General features: G+C 36.5%; 1 protein-coding gene across 1 annotated transcript in view; it reads right to left on the reverse strand.

The window, feature by feature from the left end:
- Positions 1–19,405, reverse strand: part of CFAP54 (cilia and flagella associated protein 54) — a 299,509-nt gene that overhangs the window by 62,813 nt on the left and 217,291 nt on the right. Inside the window, exons 52-59 of the mRNA XM_031939791.1 lie at positions 17,501–17,570; positions 16,421–16,568; positions 13,771–13,928; positions 13,174–13,353; positions 12,943–13,069; positions 5,398–5,547; positions 2,132–2,234; positions 260–341 (exon numbers count right to left, since the gene is read on the reverse strand). Of these exons, the coding sequence (XP_031795651.1) occupies positions 260–341; positions 2,132–2,234; positions 5,398–5,547; positions 12,943–13,069; positions 13,174–13,353; positions 13,771–13,928; positions 16,421–16,568; positions 17,501–17,570 (1,018 nt within the window). The remainder of the gene's footprint in view (positions 1–259; positions 342–2,131; positions 2,235–5,397; positions 5,548–12,942; positions 13,070–13,173; positions 13,354–13,770; positions 13,929–16,420; positions 16,569–17,500; positions 17,571–19,405) is intronic.

Below are 19,405 nucleotides of genomic sequence, written 5' to 3' on the forward strand. Positions count from 1 at the left end.
CTCGAACTTAGCACTTGTGTAGACCCAATCCATCAGTGAATGACACATGGTGGTCTATGATAACTGGTGAGAAAACAAGCTATCCTAAACGGTTGCATCACCAAGTATCCAAATTACTCCTGGGGCCATGATTAGAGCAGCCGGGAAAAGTAATCATTTCCATGGAGCCACAGGTGAAAATTGACCTCACTGTATTAGGGCCATACTACATATTTATATGACAACTTCAAAGCGCTCATATAATAATGAAATCTTTTACCTTATTTTTTAAAGAGGATTGCTTAAGACTCCCCAAATGAAAATATAACAGGGCTATTTCCAGGTAGGATTTCCTTATCAACCTAAAAAAAAAAAAGTTACAGAATTTTAATGAGCAGCTTAACTATTCATTATCATGCAATCCCTCCAGCTCCCTCCTCCTCATTTCTGCCTCCTGAACTAGGTGGATTTTCTTCAAGTCCCAGCGAACATTCCAGCTTCTACAGAAAGCCTCTCTTGACTCCTTAATTCCAGTGCTTTCCCTCTGTTGATTGCTTCCAATTTATTTGTACATTATTGTTGTTCAGTTGTTTTAGACATATCCGACTTTCTGGAGGAGGTTTCTCGGCAAAGATACTGCGGTGGTTGGCCATTCCTTCTCCGGCTCATTTTACAGGTGAGGAAACTGAGGCAAACAGTGTGAAATGACTTGCTCAGAATTACAATCTGAGGCTGAATTTGAACTCAGGAAGATGAGTCTTCCTGACTCAAGCCCAGTGCTCTGTGCATCATGGCAGCACTTGGTTCCTATGCATATCTTGCACTTTCTCTCCCATAAAGACTGGAAGCTCCTTGAGGTCAGGGACTTTTTTCTGATTTTTTTTCTGGCTCCCCAGAAATACAGCATAGCACAGCACCTGGTAATCTGGTAGGCTGGCTCCTTTTGTAACCAGTTGGTTAGACTAAATCATCTGTATTGCACTTCTTTATCCCACCCTCTTCTACTCTTTTTTCACTAAGGGGCTGTCCCTACTTCCCTTGGCTCCTTGTCACCTAAAATGACAATGCTCTAGAAAAGTGCTATAACTTTCTAGTGCTGGGGATTTTAAGTTCTTTTTGTGTCATGGATCTTTTTGGTGCCTGTGGGCCTCTTCTCAGAATTTTTTAAAATTAAATTAAATTAAATAATTTAAAATATTTATTAGTCAAACAAATTTCAAATTTTAGTTAGAATTTGGTGAAAATCAAGATCTATTTTCATTTTGCCTTCCAAGTTCACAGACACTTTAAAATCTAGAGAGTTCTATTCCTCTGTTCTATTGCAACAAAAATATATGATGGTAAATCTTGGAGCCATTCCCCATGCAAAGACCCAAGTTAGCCTTTTCATGACAGTGTAGAACATTTTTAAAAAATTTTAAACACCCATGGTGGGGATTGGGGTACCCAAGGGTTTTCTAGACCAGTTAATGGGAGGATCACTTTTCCTCCTTCCAGGTTAGTTGGGTTCTAGTGCTGACCCAGACTCCTTGGAAACCCCTAAAGGCCCACTCTTCTGTGTCCACAGGGATACCTCCTATGACGGGACAGGTCAGCAAGGTCTAAGATGTGGGCTAGGGGATATATGCACCAGTAACACAAAGCAGAGTCTACAAGCAGACAGAAGAGTTTAATAGCCATGTTTGTTCCCCAGTATAATAAGTGTCGTATCCCTCTTGGGAAGGCCAGAGTCACGGGTCATTTTCATGAACTAGGCCCTAGAGCAGGGCTGGAATTTGTGGTTGGCTACTACATGAGCACATTTTTAATGTTGTTTGAGTTCTGAGTTTTTGTTCTTGTTTTGTTTTTTGCTGAGGCAATTTGGGTTAAGTGACTTGCCCAGGGTCACACAGCCAAGACGTATTAAGTGTTTGAGACCAGATTTGAACTCAGGTCCTCCTGACTTCAGGGCTGGTGCTCTATCCACTGCCCCACCTAGCTGCCCCTACCTGAGTTATTAGTGACCAGTGACCCAGAGCTGAATGAAGAGGCCTTTCAACCAGTTCTGACTAAAATAGTCCAAAAGAGAAATCCCTCCTCAAAAAAGGGCAAGGCAAAAAGCCAAACACACAAATTACTGCAATGGAAAGATATTTTGAGGGGTTTTCTTTACCCTGAATTTTGATCATTTTTCAGACTTATTTTTATAGCATCAAAGAGGTCATAGGATATATTCCTTGTTTCATCTGCCATAAATATCTGACGTTCTAATTTGCCTGAAAGACAAGAAAGAGAAGAAATAGGCATTAAAGCTGTTTCTGTCCTTCTGTCCTTCTTTGGGCCCCCAACATCTCACGCTGCTAAATTAGAAAATTAAATGTTCTTATGGATCTTTCTAGTGCAGGAAGGCTCTTGAGGGGAAGGGCTACTTGTATTGTTCTCAGAAAAATTGCAGGTTGCAACATCTGCTGCCACATGAAAAAGTCTATTTGCCTCCAGGCCACTGAATGATTAACTACCTGTTCTAGTGTGTCTTTTTTGTGCCCAAGTTTTCTTTCACAATTCTTATTCTCACCCCTCTCAGTTCTCTTTCCAAATGCATACTTTGTTCCTTCCCCCTTATTTATTTCTCCTTTCCCTAGCTATCCCTTCTTTATTGTCTACCTTGTCTAAAATGCAGACCAAAATAAATAGAGCATAATAAATTTTAAAACAGTGCTTGGCAACACCAACCAATCAATGACAGTGAAAACACTTCAGTCCCTTTATGTGGCCCTTCCAAGCCCTTCTTGGAGTTCATTGCTTGGCTCAGTGCTAAGTCTGTTCCTTTGATGTTCTCAAAGGCATCACTTATTTAGTGATGGTGGCAGCACTAATATTTCAAAGAAAGACAGGAAAAACAAACCTGTAAGAATCAGAATCAGAATGTTGCTATTAAAAACTGATTGTGAAAATATGACAAACAAAAACCTGATACTTAAAACATAAAAGGAAAAGTTAAAAATATACATGATTAAAAACTCCTGGTTCGTGTTATATAAATGGTCAAAGGAGATGAAGAATTTTAAAAGAGGAAACATAAATTATTAATAATCACTAGAAAAAAAAGTATTATCTTACTAATAATTAGAGCAGCTTTGAGGTGATGACCAAACTGACAAAAAATAAAAACTCAATATTGAGAAGGTTTTAGAGAAACTGGTAGACTTATTCATTGCTGATGAATTATAAAGTTGCAGAATTTTTTTGGAGAACTGTCTGTCAATAAACAACAAAAGCTACAAAAATAACCATACCCCTTAATTCAATAATTCTAATTTGGGCAATGCTTTCTGACAATCATCAAACATTTAAAAAGTTATCAATCAAAAGGTTTTTACAGCAGCATTATACGTAACTGGGGGGAAAAAAACACCTGAAAGCAATAATAGAGGGGATATCTAATATCTAATCTAATATCTAATAATAGAGGGAACAGTTAAATAAATGGGTTACATTAATATAATGGAATTCTATAATTTAATTACATAGCATACAAAGAAATCCAGAAAGGTCTTTATGAAATAATACAAAGGGGAAAAAAACTGCCAGAAAAATGGAGCATATATTGTCAGTTATCAATCAATAAACATTTATTCATTATCTAGCATTAACTAGACACTGTGCTAAGTGTTAGATATTCAGAAGAAAGACAAAATATTGCCCCTGTCTTTGAGAAGCTCACAGTCTAATAGGAATATCAGAAAAAGTGAGTAAGAATAAATGGACATAAAGAAGCACAAACAGAACAATTTTTAAAGCAATGTTTATAACTTTTCTATACTTAAAAACCAGTACATATTCCTTTTGTATTCTCTTCAAAATACAAAAACATTCTATCTATATATAGAAAAACTCATTATATATAATATATACACACAAACATATATATATATATATATATATACACACACACACATACTCACATATGTATATTTGTATTTCAAATGAATGGTCAAAGGATTTTAATGAGGTCTTAAAGGAAAAAAACTGAAAAAAGTAACATTTTATGATTTAACTTGTATTTAAATGTGCTTAGCACAGTATCTAACACATGGTAAGCACTGTGCTAGCTACCATTGTTTTCATTATTATATATGAATAGTTAATGAATATTAATGTCTAATGTTAAATTTTTAAATAAAAATTTTATTTTTTAATCAATCATATCATATATATGTGGACATGCACATCCTACACTACAGTTCTCATCTGATAGCTCACTGAGACACAAACTAGACTCAGGGACCCCAGAGATTCTGCCTGAGAAACATCAGCTTTATCAGCCCTAACCCATCCTGGCCCAAGATGGACAGGTTTCCAACACAGATGGACAGAATGCAGGCTAACGGTCCAAGAACCAGTCTTAATAGGTTCCCAAGAGCCTTATCATAAGGTTGGATGCAAAGGAATGGATTTTTCATCCACTCCCCAAAACAAGCTACTAGGACACAAAGCAGCAGCAATCTGTGTTACTGAAGGGTGAGCCCTACCAGTGATGGAATTTATGGACAGAGGACTGTCCACAAGTAACATAGATGTGTTACAAATGACCAGTTTTGACACTAATAAAAACGGATGGCTAAGGTAGCTGATGGGAGCGAGGAGTCTCTTCCCAACATTAATAATAGCAAGCATTTATAGAGCACTATAGATTTACGAGCTCATTTCACAATATTATCTCAGTTGGTTCACACAACAACCCAGAAAGAGCTACCAGTATCACATCTATTTTATAGTGAGGGAACTGAGGGAGACAGAGGATAAGTGACTTGCTCATATATATGTATGCATGTATCTGTGTATATATATATATATATATATATATATATGTATATATGTTTAACATGGAGTTGAATCTTTAATGAGAATAATAAAAATATTAATTAAACTTGAAATACTGTTGTTTTCTCTCATATTAAGAATGACAAAAGTACAATTACTTTTCCCATGAGTAAATCCTACATGATAAAAATGTCACCATTATATTGCAAATTGTCGTTTGTTTATTACATAATTTATTGTGTTTTTTAATATTGATAGTTATTAATGTATTGATATCCTTTAAGATATGCAAAATACTTTTTATATGTTATTTCATTTGATCCTCACAATAATCCGGTAAAGTAGCTGCTATATTCTCATCAGTATTTGACAAATAGGTAAACTGAGGCTGAGTGTCTGAGTCACTTGCCCAGGATCATGAACTCAGTGTCTATGAGAAGATTTGAATCCAAGTTTTCCAGATATCAAGTCCAACACATTGTGTACTGTCTCACCTGGCCACCATGAAGAAAAGTTTTCATAGTCAATTACGGGATAAGGATTTGTATCAGAAAAATAGAAGAAAGCTACTTATAATGTGAATTCATTATACCCAAGACACCAAATATTCTTTACCTTTTTCAAAAAGAATTTCAGCTTCCAATTCACCTTCTATTGCAGCTGTCCTACAATGAAGCAATGCTATCTCAAAAAGATGAATGATAGGTAGCCATTGAGAAGGATTTCTTTCCTGGGAGGAAGCTGCTTGCTTGGCTAACATATGAGCTGGAATGGAAAAAGAGGGCTGAAATCAATTTTTTAAAAAGAGAAAGAAATGCCCTTTCCTAGAAAAGCAAATCCTCCAGAAAATCGGAGTGATCTTAAAGGAACGTCATCCCTTATGAGAATGATTAAGGTTTCTTGTGAGACTTGACAATTCCCAGTTCTTCTATAAAGATTTTCTTTTTTTTTTTTTCTCTAGATACTTTATTTAAAGATTCTAAGTGGGTAAAGGGGCTGACCTAAGTTAGGAAGAACCGAGTTCAAATTCTTCCCCTGATAAATATAGACTGTGCAAATCACTTAAGCCCTCTTCAATGCTCTAGGGAAGGAGAAAGGAATAAATATTGATTAAACACTTTTGAAGTATCAGGAAGCAAACTTAGTCCTTTGTAGACATTATTTCTAGACAGCTCTCTAAGACTAAAGTTGAAGAAAAGGCACAGATCTGCACTGCTGGAGAGAACTTCCTCACTGGGAATCCCCTAGGTATTAATGAGTTACAATTATAATTCTTGCCTTTGACAATAAACTTGTGAATAGTTTCCTTCTCTGGAACATGGGAGGGTTCAATTCAATCCATGTCAACAATCCATTATGACTTGGTGCAAATTCTAGTGAGATTCAACATCCTCCAAAGTTGCTTATTTCTCTGCATTTCTTGGATCCCATCATGTTGCCTCTTGTTGGAATACGCGGGAGAGCTGACGGAATACACGGGAGCCACTTGACAGTGGCTGCTGGACGTCCAACCCAGAATGGATCTCCTCTTGTGAGAGGAGGATACAAGGAGACTGAGAAGCAGTTGCTGTTCTCTGACCTCTCTGACTGACAGACCGTTGCATTGTCTGACCTCTCTCCTCTTCCCTCTGCCTCCAATTTATCTCATTTCCAGTCCACAACACCTGTGTCAGCAAAGGCTGCCTTGCACATGTTACGGTCCATAGCTGTGGGGGCTCTTGGGGCCCTCAACAGCCTCTGAGGTCTTACTAAGATGTAATTTAAATAAAAAAGAATCTCTTTACCTCTTCCACCTCTGCCTCCTGGCTTTTTGGCCTATTTCTATTATCAAAGTTCAAACCCCCTAATGCTAATTCCTACCTTATAAGACTGCACGATCCCCACATCAATTTATTCTATTTCTATTTTACTTTTATTTATATCTTATTCTGTCTCTCCCTTTAGACAGTAAGCTCCCTGAGGTTAGGGTCTGGGTTTTGTTTTGTTTCTTTAATGATTATTTCGTTTTGTTTTGTCTTTCTTTGTAATCTGGGTGCTTAGTACAGTACCTAGATTTTGCTACTGGGCCCAGATGGCTATGGAGGGGAAACTGAGGCAGGTGACCTTCCCCATTTAAATCACTTAAGTCTAATTCACCTGCATGTCATAGTATCACCTCCCTGATGTTACGATCCTTTTTGAGAATAAAGTACAAACACGATCCTTTTTGAGAATAAAGTACAACCAACCACCTCTGTGGGCACATGGTACCTGGATAAGTATTGCTGACTTTAAAAAATTACTTGATTCATGAGTAGAGGTTCTGTACCCCCAAAGCAGACTGCAAACTTTGTAGACAAGACTCTGTTTTAAACTTCTTAAACAAGTAGGAATGTGATTCGCTCCCCTTCCACCTGGCTAATGGGATCACTGAAAGCAGTCACATGGGACAAAATCTGAAGTCTGTCAGCAGATGAATTTTTGACCAAGCGATCCTTTGTATGATGGAGGAATGTTGTCAATTGGTTAAGAAAATTGCAGTTGGCTAACCAAACAATCTAACAATCCCTCTGCAGTCTTTATAGAACTGGAGGTGGTTTAACAATTGCCCAGTCCAGTGGAAAAGGTCCCAGAGTTTAAGAACTGAGAGATCTCTGGATGCAGAAACACTTCAGGAGGCAGATCCTTGCCCACATAGCTGAGGGCAGCATGGGGTAGGTGGAAGAATGAGTCCAGAGACTGTGTCACATTTATCCCGCGTCTCTGCAGAGCCAGCAAGAGAAAAGGCATTCAGCCAGGAGTGAGGAGGAGACAGAATGAAACAAAAGATTATGGAGAGAGTGTCGACCAAAGAAGGGGACAACTTCCAAAGTGAGGGAAATGTTGGCCAGGGACTAAAGGAAGGAGCAGATCTCAGAAGCCAGCCCAGCCTAGAAGATGAGTAACTTATTGAGTGCAGAGGCCATGCTCAGTGTGAGGGCTGCTGCTAAAACTTAGAAATGCACTCAGACTTTTCACTGAGCCAAAGGGAGAAAAGATTTCCAGAGCCACGAATTCTGAATGCAGGAATTCTGCAAAATGATTCAAAAACCCCCAATGGGGACCTGAAAAAGTCAGACACAGACCTTCACAGAGGGGAGTGGGAAACACACACACACACATAAGCATACACCCTATGTGAAAATATCCTGTATGTGGTATTTATACTATATGTATATATATATATATATATATATATATATATATACACACACACACATATATGTGCTATATGTACATATATATATACTATGTGTACATATATGTGTGTGTATTATATGAATATAAAGTATATATTATATAGTATGTGTATATATGTACATATAAATATATATATGCTATATGTATATGTGTGTATTTATATTATGTGAATATAACATATACAAATATAGTATATATACCATGTGTATAATATATGCTACAAATACATATATGCTACATATATGTGTATTTGTGCTATATGAATATAAAGTATACATATATGGTTTATATACTATGTGTATATATTTATATACAAATATGTATATGCCATATATGTATATTTATACTATGTGGATATGAAATGTATATATATATATAATAAATATATGTGTATGTGTGTATATATGTAATATATATCTATATAATATAGTATATATACTATGTATATATAGGTATACTATATATATATGTATACATATATGTATACTATATATACATGTATGTATACTATATATGTATATATAAATATATGTGTGCTATATTGTTACACATATGTATATAAATATATACACATGTATACTTGTGTGTGCATATGTATTCATATACATACTTAAACACATATATAGTACTCTTTGATAAATCTGTTTTTGCAAAATTTAAATATTAGTTTTCAGGAAAACATACTGGGTAGAGAAGTAGATGTTCAATCACACCATCTTATTGGTGTGGATAATCTATCCATGAATGGAGATTATAAACTTTCCTTGCCATGGTGAATAGTCTGAGAGGTAGCATCTCCCAGTAGCTGGCTTTCCAGGGATGTGACTCTCTGAACTTAGCTAGGCTGGCTTATGTGCAATCCCCTTCTAGTTTGGAAAGATCCAACAGGGCGGATCGCCTTCTAAGACCTGATTTTCTCCAGGCCATGATGTGATGAAGCTTTGGAATACCACGATAAAGGAGAACATTTTTGTTAAAACTGGAAAAAAAAAGAAGTCTCGGGGATCTGGCATTCACTTCTTACTAAAATTATTCTCCAATAAATATATTAATGTAGAATAATATCAATACACATTTAAGCGGACTTAAGAAAAAACTGGCAATATCATGGAGGCCTGTCATCTCTCGGTTTCTAGAAATAAAACCCCAAGTTGTTTTTTCACTGAAGGTTTCAGGAACATGAATCCTTTCTTTATAGCCGCCACTTTCTTGTGACGGGATCTACATTGTCACTATAAAAGAAAGCTTGCATTTCCTTATCAGGCACAGAGTGTCACACACTTTATGCTTCATAATATTGATACATCGGGAAGGCAAAAGAGCTCCATTCTTTTCAATAAACATCAACTTGGTGAACTAGAAATTGTGGGAACTCATGTTGTTTTGACAAGAAAGCTGTTCTTGGTTTTGTTTTCTAAATCTGTATTCAATACAATGTAACAGAAACAAGCTGTTCACCAGCAAATGAGCCCCTCAAATTACAACAACCGTCTTGTCATCTTGAGCGGGTGACAAGTTTCTTAAGGCAGAACAGACAAGTATACATTTGGTTTCACACGTTGTGTTGCTTTTAATTTCCAGTTAAGTCAGATATAATAATGGGGCAATGGTGGTGTTAAAAATCGAGGACAATAATAATAAACATATGATAAAATAATGACTGATAATCTTATGTGATACCTCTCATTGGATCCTAGATTTGAAAGAGATTGATTAGATTTCCTCATCTTTCAGATGAGGACATTGAGAGGCTAAGTTCATGGAGCTGGCCAGTTAAAAAACTGGGAGATCTATATTCCTGACTTTGGGATTAATGCCTTCTCTACCATCATATCCATCCTTTATACATTTTGCTTTTCTCTTGGAGGAGATGGGCTCCATAGGCGGTGTGTGGGAGCATGCAAGGACAGTATTTTCCTTTTATAGTATCCACAATATAGCACATGTTGGGCTCTTAGGAAATGTCTGTCAACCAACTGACCACTCTTGATCCCAACCCTTCTGACCTCATTGGACTTTACTTCCTCTCCAGCATGTGGTCATTTGGCTAAAATGTCCAGTATACAAGCACAGAAGGAATACCCTTCTCTTCCTTTAACTGCAGTTCTAGCACCATCTTTTTGAATGAAGCCTTTTCTGATCCCTTCCACTGCCCTCTAACTAACTTATACACAAATATTTCATGCATATTAATCCTACTAGGCTATAGACTTCTTAAGAACAAGGACAGGTTTTCTGCTTTTCTTTAAGTTCCTGGTGATTAGCACAGTGCTTGGCACATTAATAAGTGTCTAATAAACTCTTGTTGACTGTAGTTTTAGATTTATGTTTTATACATTTATCTATGGACTTGTCTCCAATAGAATCTAAATCCTTGTGAGTGAGAATTTGTTCATTCTTTTTACCTATATCCCCAGAACTTAGCCCATGATAGGGTCTTACTCATGGATTGATTTCTAGATTTTTATAATAGAGAAAATAAATGTGTCCAAACATCTCCAAGAATCACTTGCAAAACATTATTAATGTCAACTTCCATTTGAAAAAAACAGTAACAATTTAGAAAATGGAAGGATAAGCATTAATTAATAATTTCTTGACTAAATAAAATAATTTCTAATAAAGTAAAAACACTGTATAGTGAACTGTAGCAAAGGTACATAAAAAAATACCATAAAATGCAACCCACTGCCCATGCCATGCATGTAAGCTATTTATCAAACACTCTTAACGTACCTACAAAACTCATTAAAGGATAAATGCCATAAAGGGGCTTCTTTGTCTATCACAGCCTTAATTAAGTCATGTTTTCATTCAGAGAATTATACCATCATGGATTGGGAGCCAAGAAAGGACCTTAGAGGTCACATAGTTCAACCACTTCAGACGAGGAAACTGAGGTTGTACAAAGTAATCTGCCTAAGGTGCAAAAACTGAACCCAGAATGATTTATTCCAAATTTAGTTCCTTTTAATTAGTGGCATGAGATAAACTGTAAAGGAAGCAATAAGGACCGCAGTTCCTTTTTGAAGGAAAGCTTCCATTTACTATAAATCTAGAAAGCTGAATAACTAGCCAAAGATACCTATCAAAGGGTAAGATTCCCATGGGCCTCCAAGGGAAAATAAGAGGAAGGCAGGACTACAGACCCCTCCATGACACACACATGTCACTCAGATTAATTGGAGGAAACCAGGAGGCAGCCATTAGCCAATTCATTAATCAGGATGCTGGCTCTAACTTTCCTGCAAAGGATAATCCCTACAGAGACATTTAAAATCATGTGTCTTTTGGATAAATGTTATTCTGAGGTGATATCAGATAGTGACAAGTCACAGAGAGTTGTGAAATTCAAGTACATTATCTTGTATGACAGTAATGAACCAAGAAGGGTGATTTAAACAAATGACTAAAATCAAAAAGAGGAGAAACCAGAAGTGGATTAATGTAGATGCCACTAATTATTTTCTGTCTAGGAACAGTTAGTCCAGAATTACTGTACAATTTTTCTCTGATTTGTAACTGGAGTTATTTTGACTGTTTGGCTACTTGAGAGACCATTATAACTCTAAAATTCAAAGCATTATAATTATATCTTTCACATAATTTTCTAAGTAATTTTCTTTATATTTTTAACCTTTCTTGAACTAGCATTATGACAAATGAATTACTAAAAAGTGAACTGGTAATATTTCCTGAAATCTATCCCTTAACAATGTACAAATTTGAGAATTCTAAACTATATAAAATTATCTAAATCCTTTTGTTTTGCCTATGATATTTCCATTTCAACCTATCAAAGTTATCCTAATATGGCTGAATTCTACCACCCAGTCCCCACATGTATCCCTTAGGAGATTAGTGGTCTTCTAAGGATGGAAGATTGATTATAATTATATATATGAAGATGGGGACTGGAGGTTGTTAGCCAAAGACTGGCATCAAGAACAAAAGCCAAAATGGTGGGTAAGTCATTAGACTGAGGAGCGGAACACATGGGAGGAAAAGATTGGAGCCCAAGGCAGAGGAAATGGGAAGCAATGAAAGAATCCTAGGAAATAAGGCATTGAATAGGAGGAAGAGTAGCCATGTAGTAAAAGAGTTTCAGACTTAGAATCATATCTTGAATTTGTGCCTCAAAATTCATCATTTATCAGCTAGGTAACTGAGCAAAACATTTAATGTCTTGATGTTCCTCAGTTTCTAATCTTCAAAATAAGGGGCTCAACTTGATAATTTCCAAGGTCTCTTTTGCAACATCCCTCATCCAAAATGACTTCAGTCCTCAGCTAGGCTGAGCTCATCCTTCGAGCACCATCTTTTACATAAAGCCTTTCTTGATTCCCTCATCTGGTAGTGCTCTCTTTGCCTCTATGTAATTATATTTCATTTTTTTCATCAAAATTATGGGATCCAAATATTATATTAAATTCAAAGATAAAAGGAGAACTTAGAGGTCATTAAGTCCAAATCTCCTTTCCGCAGGGTAGTGTCAAGATTTTGAGCCTGGATAACCTGGAAAAATGACTATATTGTAGTATAATTGTTAAAAAGAGAGAAATCAAATTGATTTAGGAAGATGACAAAATTGATTTTTAGAAGATGATAAAACATGTGTGCAAAATTGTGTGTGTGTGTGTGTGTGTGTGTGTGTGTGTGTGTGCCTCTGGTCCTATTTAAAATAAAATAATAACACATGGTTCTTTTGTTTTGCAAATATAAATATGAAATATCTGAACCCTTAAAGGGAGAGGGGGATGATTTGAGAAGTATAAATAGCTTGGAAAATAATATATTATAATGATTTGTTATATATACCATGCTATTAAATGAAATCATCCTTTTTATATAAGATCCTACAATCTACCTATAAAACAGTAACTTCCAATTAGCTCTTTTGATTTGTCATTCTAACACAAAGATATATTTAAATTTCCTTACCAATTCTCATCTTTACTTTTGCCATTAAGTGGATATGTGGAAGAAAAATGTTTTTCAAAGGATAAACGATACTTGGATATTCAGCGTCTGAAGAAGCCAATTTAATCATCTCACCCAAAGATAGAACCTGTAAGACAGAGACCAGTGGTTTGAGAGAGTGATTCAAAAGAGTTAGGGGTGAGGAAGGGCAGGGGAAGTTTCTGCGTTACACAGAAAGAAATGTATTTTTACCTGTTCAATAATAAGTTCATGAGCCTGATTTAACAAAGTAAAATTTTCATTTCCAGGAGAGAGATATTTCTGAGGCTCCTCAATTTTCATTAAATCATCCATCAAGACCAGGCTCTTTATAAGTATTATTATGCCTCGAGGAGAAACAAAAGGTTTTCCTTGAAGTAAATGTATTATGTCCTATAAAAAAATTTTAAAATATTTAATAGAAAATTAATCCAAATGCTAATGAATGTTGTTAATTTATCATACATTCAGAATCTTATCCAACTTGAATGGCTAGTTTAAAAAGAGGGTGTGGGGGCTAAAGGGCTCTCCTTGAACTTGGTAACAACTATTTTCACGTCCTGTCTCTGCCATTTATTGATTATGTGAGCACTGCAAGTCACTCAGTGATCCAAGAAAGATCTCTAATATTATAAACAACAAAGGTATAACCAATTTCTATTAGTAGAGGGGTCTTTCACAATAGAAGTTCCTCACATGAATAAAAACAAGAATGGACCCCTCCTCCTCCCCATACTCAATGAGTTAACTTTTCTTTGGTTATAGTTGAGATAATTTTAAAAAATAATCTAAGGGAACTTCTTTTTGTACCTGCAGATACTTTATGATCTCAGCTGCAGAGTGTCTTTCTTGTAGACCAAGTTTGATGGCCTGCACCAGAACCTCTGCCTGCATCTCAGTGTCGTTCCAATCCTGTGTCTCTGTGAGCACTTCATTTATCAGAATTCTACAGTCAGTCACATCATTTTCTAAAAGAATCAAGCAAATATACTTAGCGACAAGTGTACTTTCAAATTGTAGAATGAGAACAGAGACAAAAATAAATTTTAAAATTAAATTAAATTAAAATTATTTCATAATCCCCCTAATGTTCATTATAGGGATATCGTATCATGTAGTGTTGACACAGGGTAATTGGATTGTTTATAAGTGTATGAGAGAGGAGCCACTTTCAGGATATTTATTGGAACTAATGAGAAAGCACGTTAACAGGCTCCCACATCTCAAATAAATAATAGAATTTAAATGAAGTAATACATAGTCTGAGATACATACATACATAGATCAATACAGACCTTTAATTATCTGAATGATCTTGAGCAAGTCACTTTTAATATTCTAGGATTCATTCTCTTCATCGGTAAAATGAGGGGACTGGGTAATAAGCTCTAAGATGCTTTCAGTTGTGAAGCTCTAAGAAGCCAACAATTTGAACTGGGACTTTATTTAAAATTGTCCTAGTCTCCAATTGATGATGCATTTGTGCTTTAAATGTTAACTGTTTGGAACTCAGAATGCATTTCTGCACAGAAACAATTATGAAAATGATGATATCACTGTCTTTGGTAAATCCCCCAAACTTAGCAAAGAATAGAATTAAGATAGAGTACATAAATCAGGACTGTTTCACCATACCTATTTTTTTTATTTATAATACTTCATTTCTCTTTTTCCCCAGGCTACATCTTTGGATCTGAGAGGGCTGGAGCTTCTGACATACATTAATTTATTTGATCTGCACAAAGATCTCAAAGCAGTTCAAATATTGTGGTATTAAGGGTTTGGTACGTGTCCAGGCCAGCTAAGAAGGCACGATCCATTTGAAAGATGCTAGACGGTTGCCTTTGAGAAAGAGTGTATATGGACATTCTGTGGTTGTCTGCCATCTTGGTGGGAGCTGTATTGTTTTTGTTTTGTTGTTGCCTAGTTCTATTTAAAACCATCCATGGCCTTTTATGTCCAAGACTTTCCTCCCAGAAATAAGGGAGGAGGACCTTAGGTCCTCCTGCTCTTCCTGAAGAGATGAGAGCTCTTTGACCCCATTCCTTCAGTTGTTTTTTTTTCCTCATTCTAAGAGCAGGGACCTAGAGTTGGGGATGGAGACCAGATATTGCAGCCAGGTAAATAGCACTGACCTGAGGATTAAGGGTCCTGGGACTCTAACTCAACAGAAGCCATATTGTGGGCTTTGGTCTTGATTAATGCTATATAGGAACTGAGTCAAGCTGTGACCCTAATCCTGTTCCTCTCCTTCTAGGTGGTATAGAGTAATAGTAATCTCCATGATGTGGGCAGTGTTTGTAGGTTTATTCTTGTTGCATTTTTGAAGTAAATATTCAGATCAGTTCTGATGGACATGGTTCTCTTCAACAATGAGATGATTCAGACCAGTTCAGTGATCACAAGGTGGAGAGAGCCATCTACATCTAGAGAAGACTGTGGGAACTGAGTGTGAATCATTTTCACTCTTTTGTGTGTTTGCTTGCATTTTATTTTCTTTCTCATTTTTTTCTGGTCTGATTTGATTTTTCTTATGCAGCAAGATAATTGTATAAATATGTATGCATGTATTGGATTTAACATATATTTCTACTATGTTTAACATATATTAGATTATTTGCCATCTAGGGGAGGAGGCGGGGGGAAGGGAGGGAAAATTGGAACATAAGGTTTTGCAAGGGTCAGTGTTGAAGAATTAACCATGCATGTTTTGAGAAATAAAAAGCTTTAATAAAAACAGAGAAATAAATATTCATTTGTAAAAGCTTTTCCAATGTAGAGTGATTAAATGGAACTGAGGTGCTAGTCCCTGAACCTTGGAAAATGGGGGAACATGACTAGTTGTGTCAAAACGATGGCAGAGGAAACCCCCCCCCAAATCTTTTCACCCCAGAAGGGATACAATTTGACAGGCTTGGTCCTGAAAGAATGGAAACAGAATCACTCATGTGATACCATTCTACTTAAAGAGAGGAGACTGAGATTTTCCCAGTACATATGGAAGGAGTGTCTGGAGTCAAGAACACTTGAGTTTAAATATTCAGACTTTTACTAGTTGTGTGACCTTGTACCATTCATTTAACTTTTACCTGCATCACTTTCCTCAATTACAAAATAGGAATAGAAGCACCTGTGCCCCTGGGTTATTGGAGGAACAAATGAGATGATATTTGTAAAGTGTTTATCAGAATGCTTGACCCAGAATAGGTGCTTAATAAAAATGCTTGCTGCCTTCCTTCCTTTTTTCCTTCTCTCCCTCCCTCTCTCCTTTATTAGGTTATATGAACTGTCAGTCAGAAACTACATTAGAACCCATACTTGAATCCCAATCCAGAGCAAGCTCAGGAACTGCCAAATCTAAATGTTACCCGAAAGTATGTCCCAGTGAAAACACTACAGCTCAAGAGATCTGTGTCACTCAGCCCAAAACGTCCTCCCCAGTAAGGGCATTTATGGGTACCTTTCATGACCCCCATGCCGCGGATATGTGCCACAGAGGCCCTCAGCAAGGCCAAGCGGCACTTCAGCCACATGCGAATGTTCAGATGTTCTCGGGCCGTCATCCCAAGAGGCTCCAGGGCATCAAGCTCATCCTGGCACTTAAAAACCTAAAGCAGGGAAGAGACCGTGAGAGCCTTGTTCCACTCCTGGATCCGCCACAACCTCAGCCTAAGAGGCTGATTCAGATACCATATTTTGAAGCAATGAATTGAAAAGTGGGAGGTACAAACATCAAATAACATCGATCAAGGGGTTTGTTATAAGTAATTTTGAACTGCCACTTTCTAGCAGTGTAATCATGGAATTGTTAAATAAGGAATTAAACTAGAAGGCTCTTGGGGTCTCTTCCAATTTCAGATCTAAAATCAAAGTTTTGGTGGAATATATTTATTATTGAGTATTTGGGAAGTCCTGGCAAAACTATTTCCCTAACTTTGATGGTTATCTCCTTGGTAGATCATATGCTCCTAGATCAAAATCCTAATGCCTTCGCTGTGAGAGTCTTCTCTGTATTGTATTTGTGCACAGCTATTTACATGTTTTTCCCCATTACATTGTGAACACCTTGAAGTCAGGGGATGATCTTTGGCTTTCTTTGTATCCCCGGTAATTAGCACAGTGCCTGGCATATAGTAGGCATTATAAATTATTATTGGCTCAAAAAAAAAAAGCTCCTAGCTAGCTCCCTAAGCAAGACATGAATTCACTTTACCTTTGCAGTCTAGCAATCAGGTGCCACACTTTTGCCAAGATAGTAAATAATTAACCTATTTCATCAAGATTTGGGCATGGTGACATTTTGAGGTGGGCAGGGGAGACACACAAATACATTGATAGAAAACAGGTTGGTGAAAGAGACTGATTGAAAAGATTGTCTTGTCTGCTCAGAGTGAAGGAATCATACTCAGTATCAGAAAAGGGAATATCCCTACAGGTAGGGATGCATCACTTAAGTAAACTGGTGATTCCAACATGCAAATAGAGTAGCCTATACCTTGATAATTTCATATTACGTACTTTAGAGAGAAAAAATACATACTTCTTCTTTTGTCTTTCGAAAAATTTCTGCATTCTGAAGAACTTTAATTGCAGTAAAAGCTATTGAAATGCTAGAGAGGGAAACAAAAATAAATTATTATTTTGTGGTTATTATTGCTATTAATAGATTTGGGATTTGGATATCACATTTGGGCTTATGGTATCATAATTATAGTTACTATAAATATTCTGATTACTTATGAAAATACATATGTTTAGGGTATTCTTCTGCTTTGGTGTTTTTTTTTTTTTATACCAAGGACACCATAGCATACCTTTGGACTAAGGAAAGCTAAGACAGATGTGAATTTATTCACAAAATCCCACAGATGAAAGGGACCTATCAGAACATCTACCCCAACCCAAAACCGGAACAAGAATCATCATTGCAACACATCCAACAAAAGGCTGAAAGAAAAGCCTCGAAGCCACCACTCTTTGAGATAGCCCTTTCCACTCCTGTAAAGCTCTAAAAGTCAACAAGTCTTTTCCTAGCATCTAGTCTTGATTTGGCCCTGTGCTCTCAGGTTTATGCTTAATTCTGCCACGTGGGAAGGAGTTGGGTGGCTATTTGTTGGTGGAAGAGGAGATACTGATTTAATGGGAGAGGTACTTAGTCCAATTTGGCAGAAGTCTAATACCCTAATATATTCCAGAGGGGGAGGAATAGAGGATAGATAGATAGACAGACAGATAGATGCCACATTATGTAAAGTCATGATGTCAGGACACACTTTATCCTACAGACCAGTAGTGTCAAGCTCAAATAGAAATAGAAATGACCACCAAAGGCATACGCAAGGTTTCCCAAAGCCATACATCACCTAAGGAAATCATATTTGTGCACGTCTTTTTTAACGAATAAAGCAACACTTTAATAGGATCTGGGTTGTGGGTTGTGTGTTTGTCCCCTCCACAAATGACTGTTTGTCATTTGAGCTTTGAAGCATTGAAGGCTTTGTTTGGGCAAGTGAACTGTAACTTGAGGAGGTTATTTTGGTAGATACAGAGGGTGGATACAGAGGGTAGATACAGGTTATTTTGGTAGATACAGAGGGAAAGAGCTGAAAATAGGAAGACTGACTTAAAGAATAGTATAGTATAGTAGTCTAGGTGCAAAGTGGTGGAGACCTGAACTAGGGTGGAGGTTTTTTATATTTATATTATATTTATTTAGTTTTATTAATACATTATTACAATATATATTTATTTTTCTTATATCTGTGAACTTGACTCCTTAAGTCTGTGCAATAGTGCACTATTTTAGTGCAATAAAATGCTACAAAATTAGATTCAATCCAATGTTTTAGCCTATCAAGATCAGCTCAGAAGGGGGTAATGAGGTGACAGAGAACCAGCCCTGGAGTCAGGAGGACCAGAATTCAAATGCAGCCTCAGATACTTACTAGCTGTGTGACCCTGGGCAAGTCATTTAACTCCAATTGCCTTCACACACACACACATACACACACAGATTGTTAATACCATACAACTTTGTTATTCAATGTGTTAGCTCTCTCTCTCACTGATCTGCAAATCACACAAGTATATCTTTTTTTTGCCTTTATCTAAGCCATCAATAAATGTGTTAAACAGCCACATCATCAAACACAGATCTCTGGGGTATCCCACAATTAAAGACACCTATATCTTTAATTGTAATTATATGTAATATAATGTAATTGTGATAATGTGAAAATATATGTGTAAGAAACATACATATATAATGAAATATGTGTATATATACCCACACTTCTTATATGTATATATACACGTACTTATATGTGTACACGTATAATAGATGTGGGTATATGTGTGTATATACATATATATACATAAAATGTGTGTATATATTTTTTTTCCACGTCCATATTTTCTTTCAGAGAATCCCTTAAGAAATCTTGAA

Source organism: Sarcophilus harrisii, chromosome 5 (assembly GCF_902635505.1).
Source record: "Sarcophilus harrisii chromosome 5, mSarHar1.11, whole genome shotgun sequence".
Classification (NCBI taxonomy): domain Eukaryota; kingdom Metazoa; phylum Chordata; class Mammalia; order Dasyuromorphia; family Dasyuridae; genus Sarcophilus; species Sarcophilus harrisii.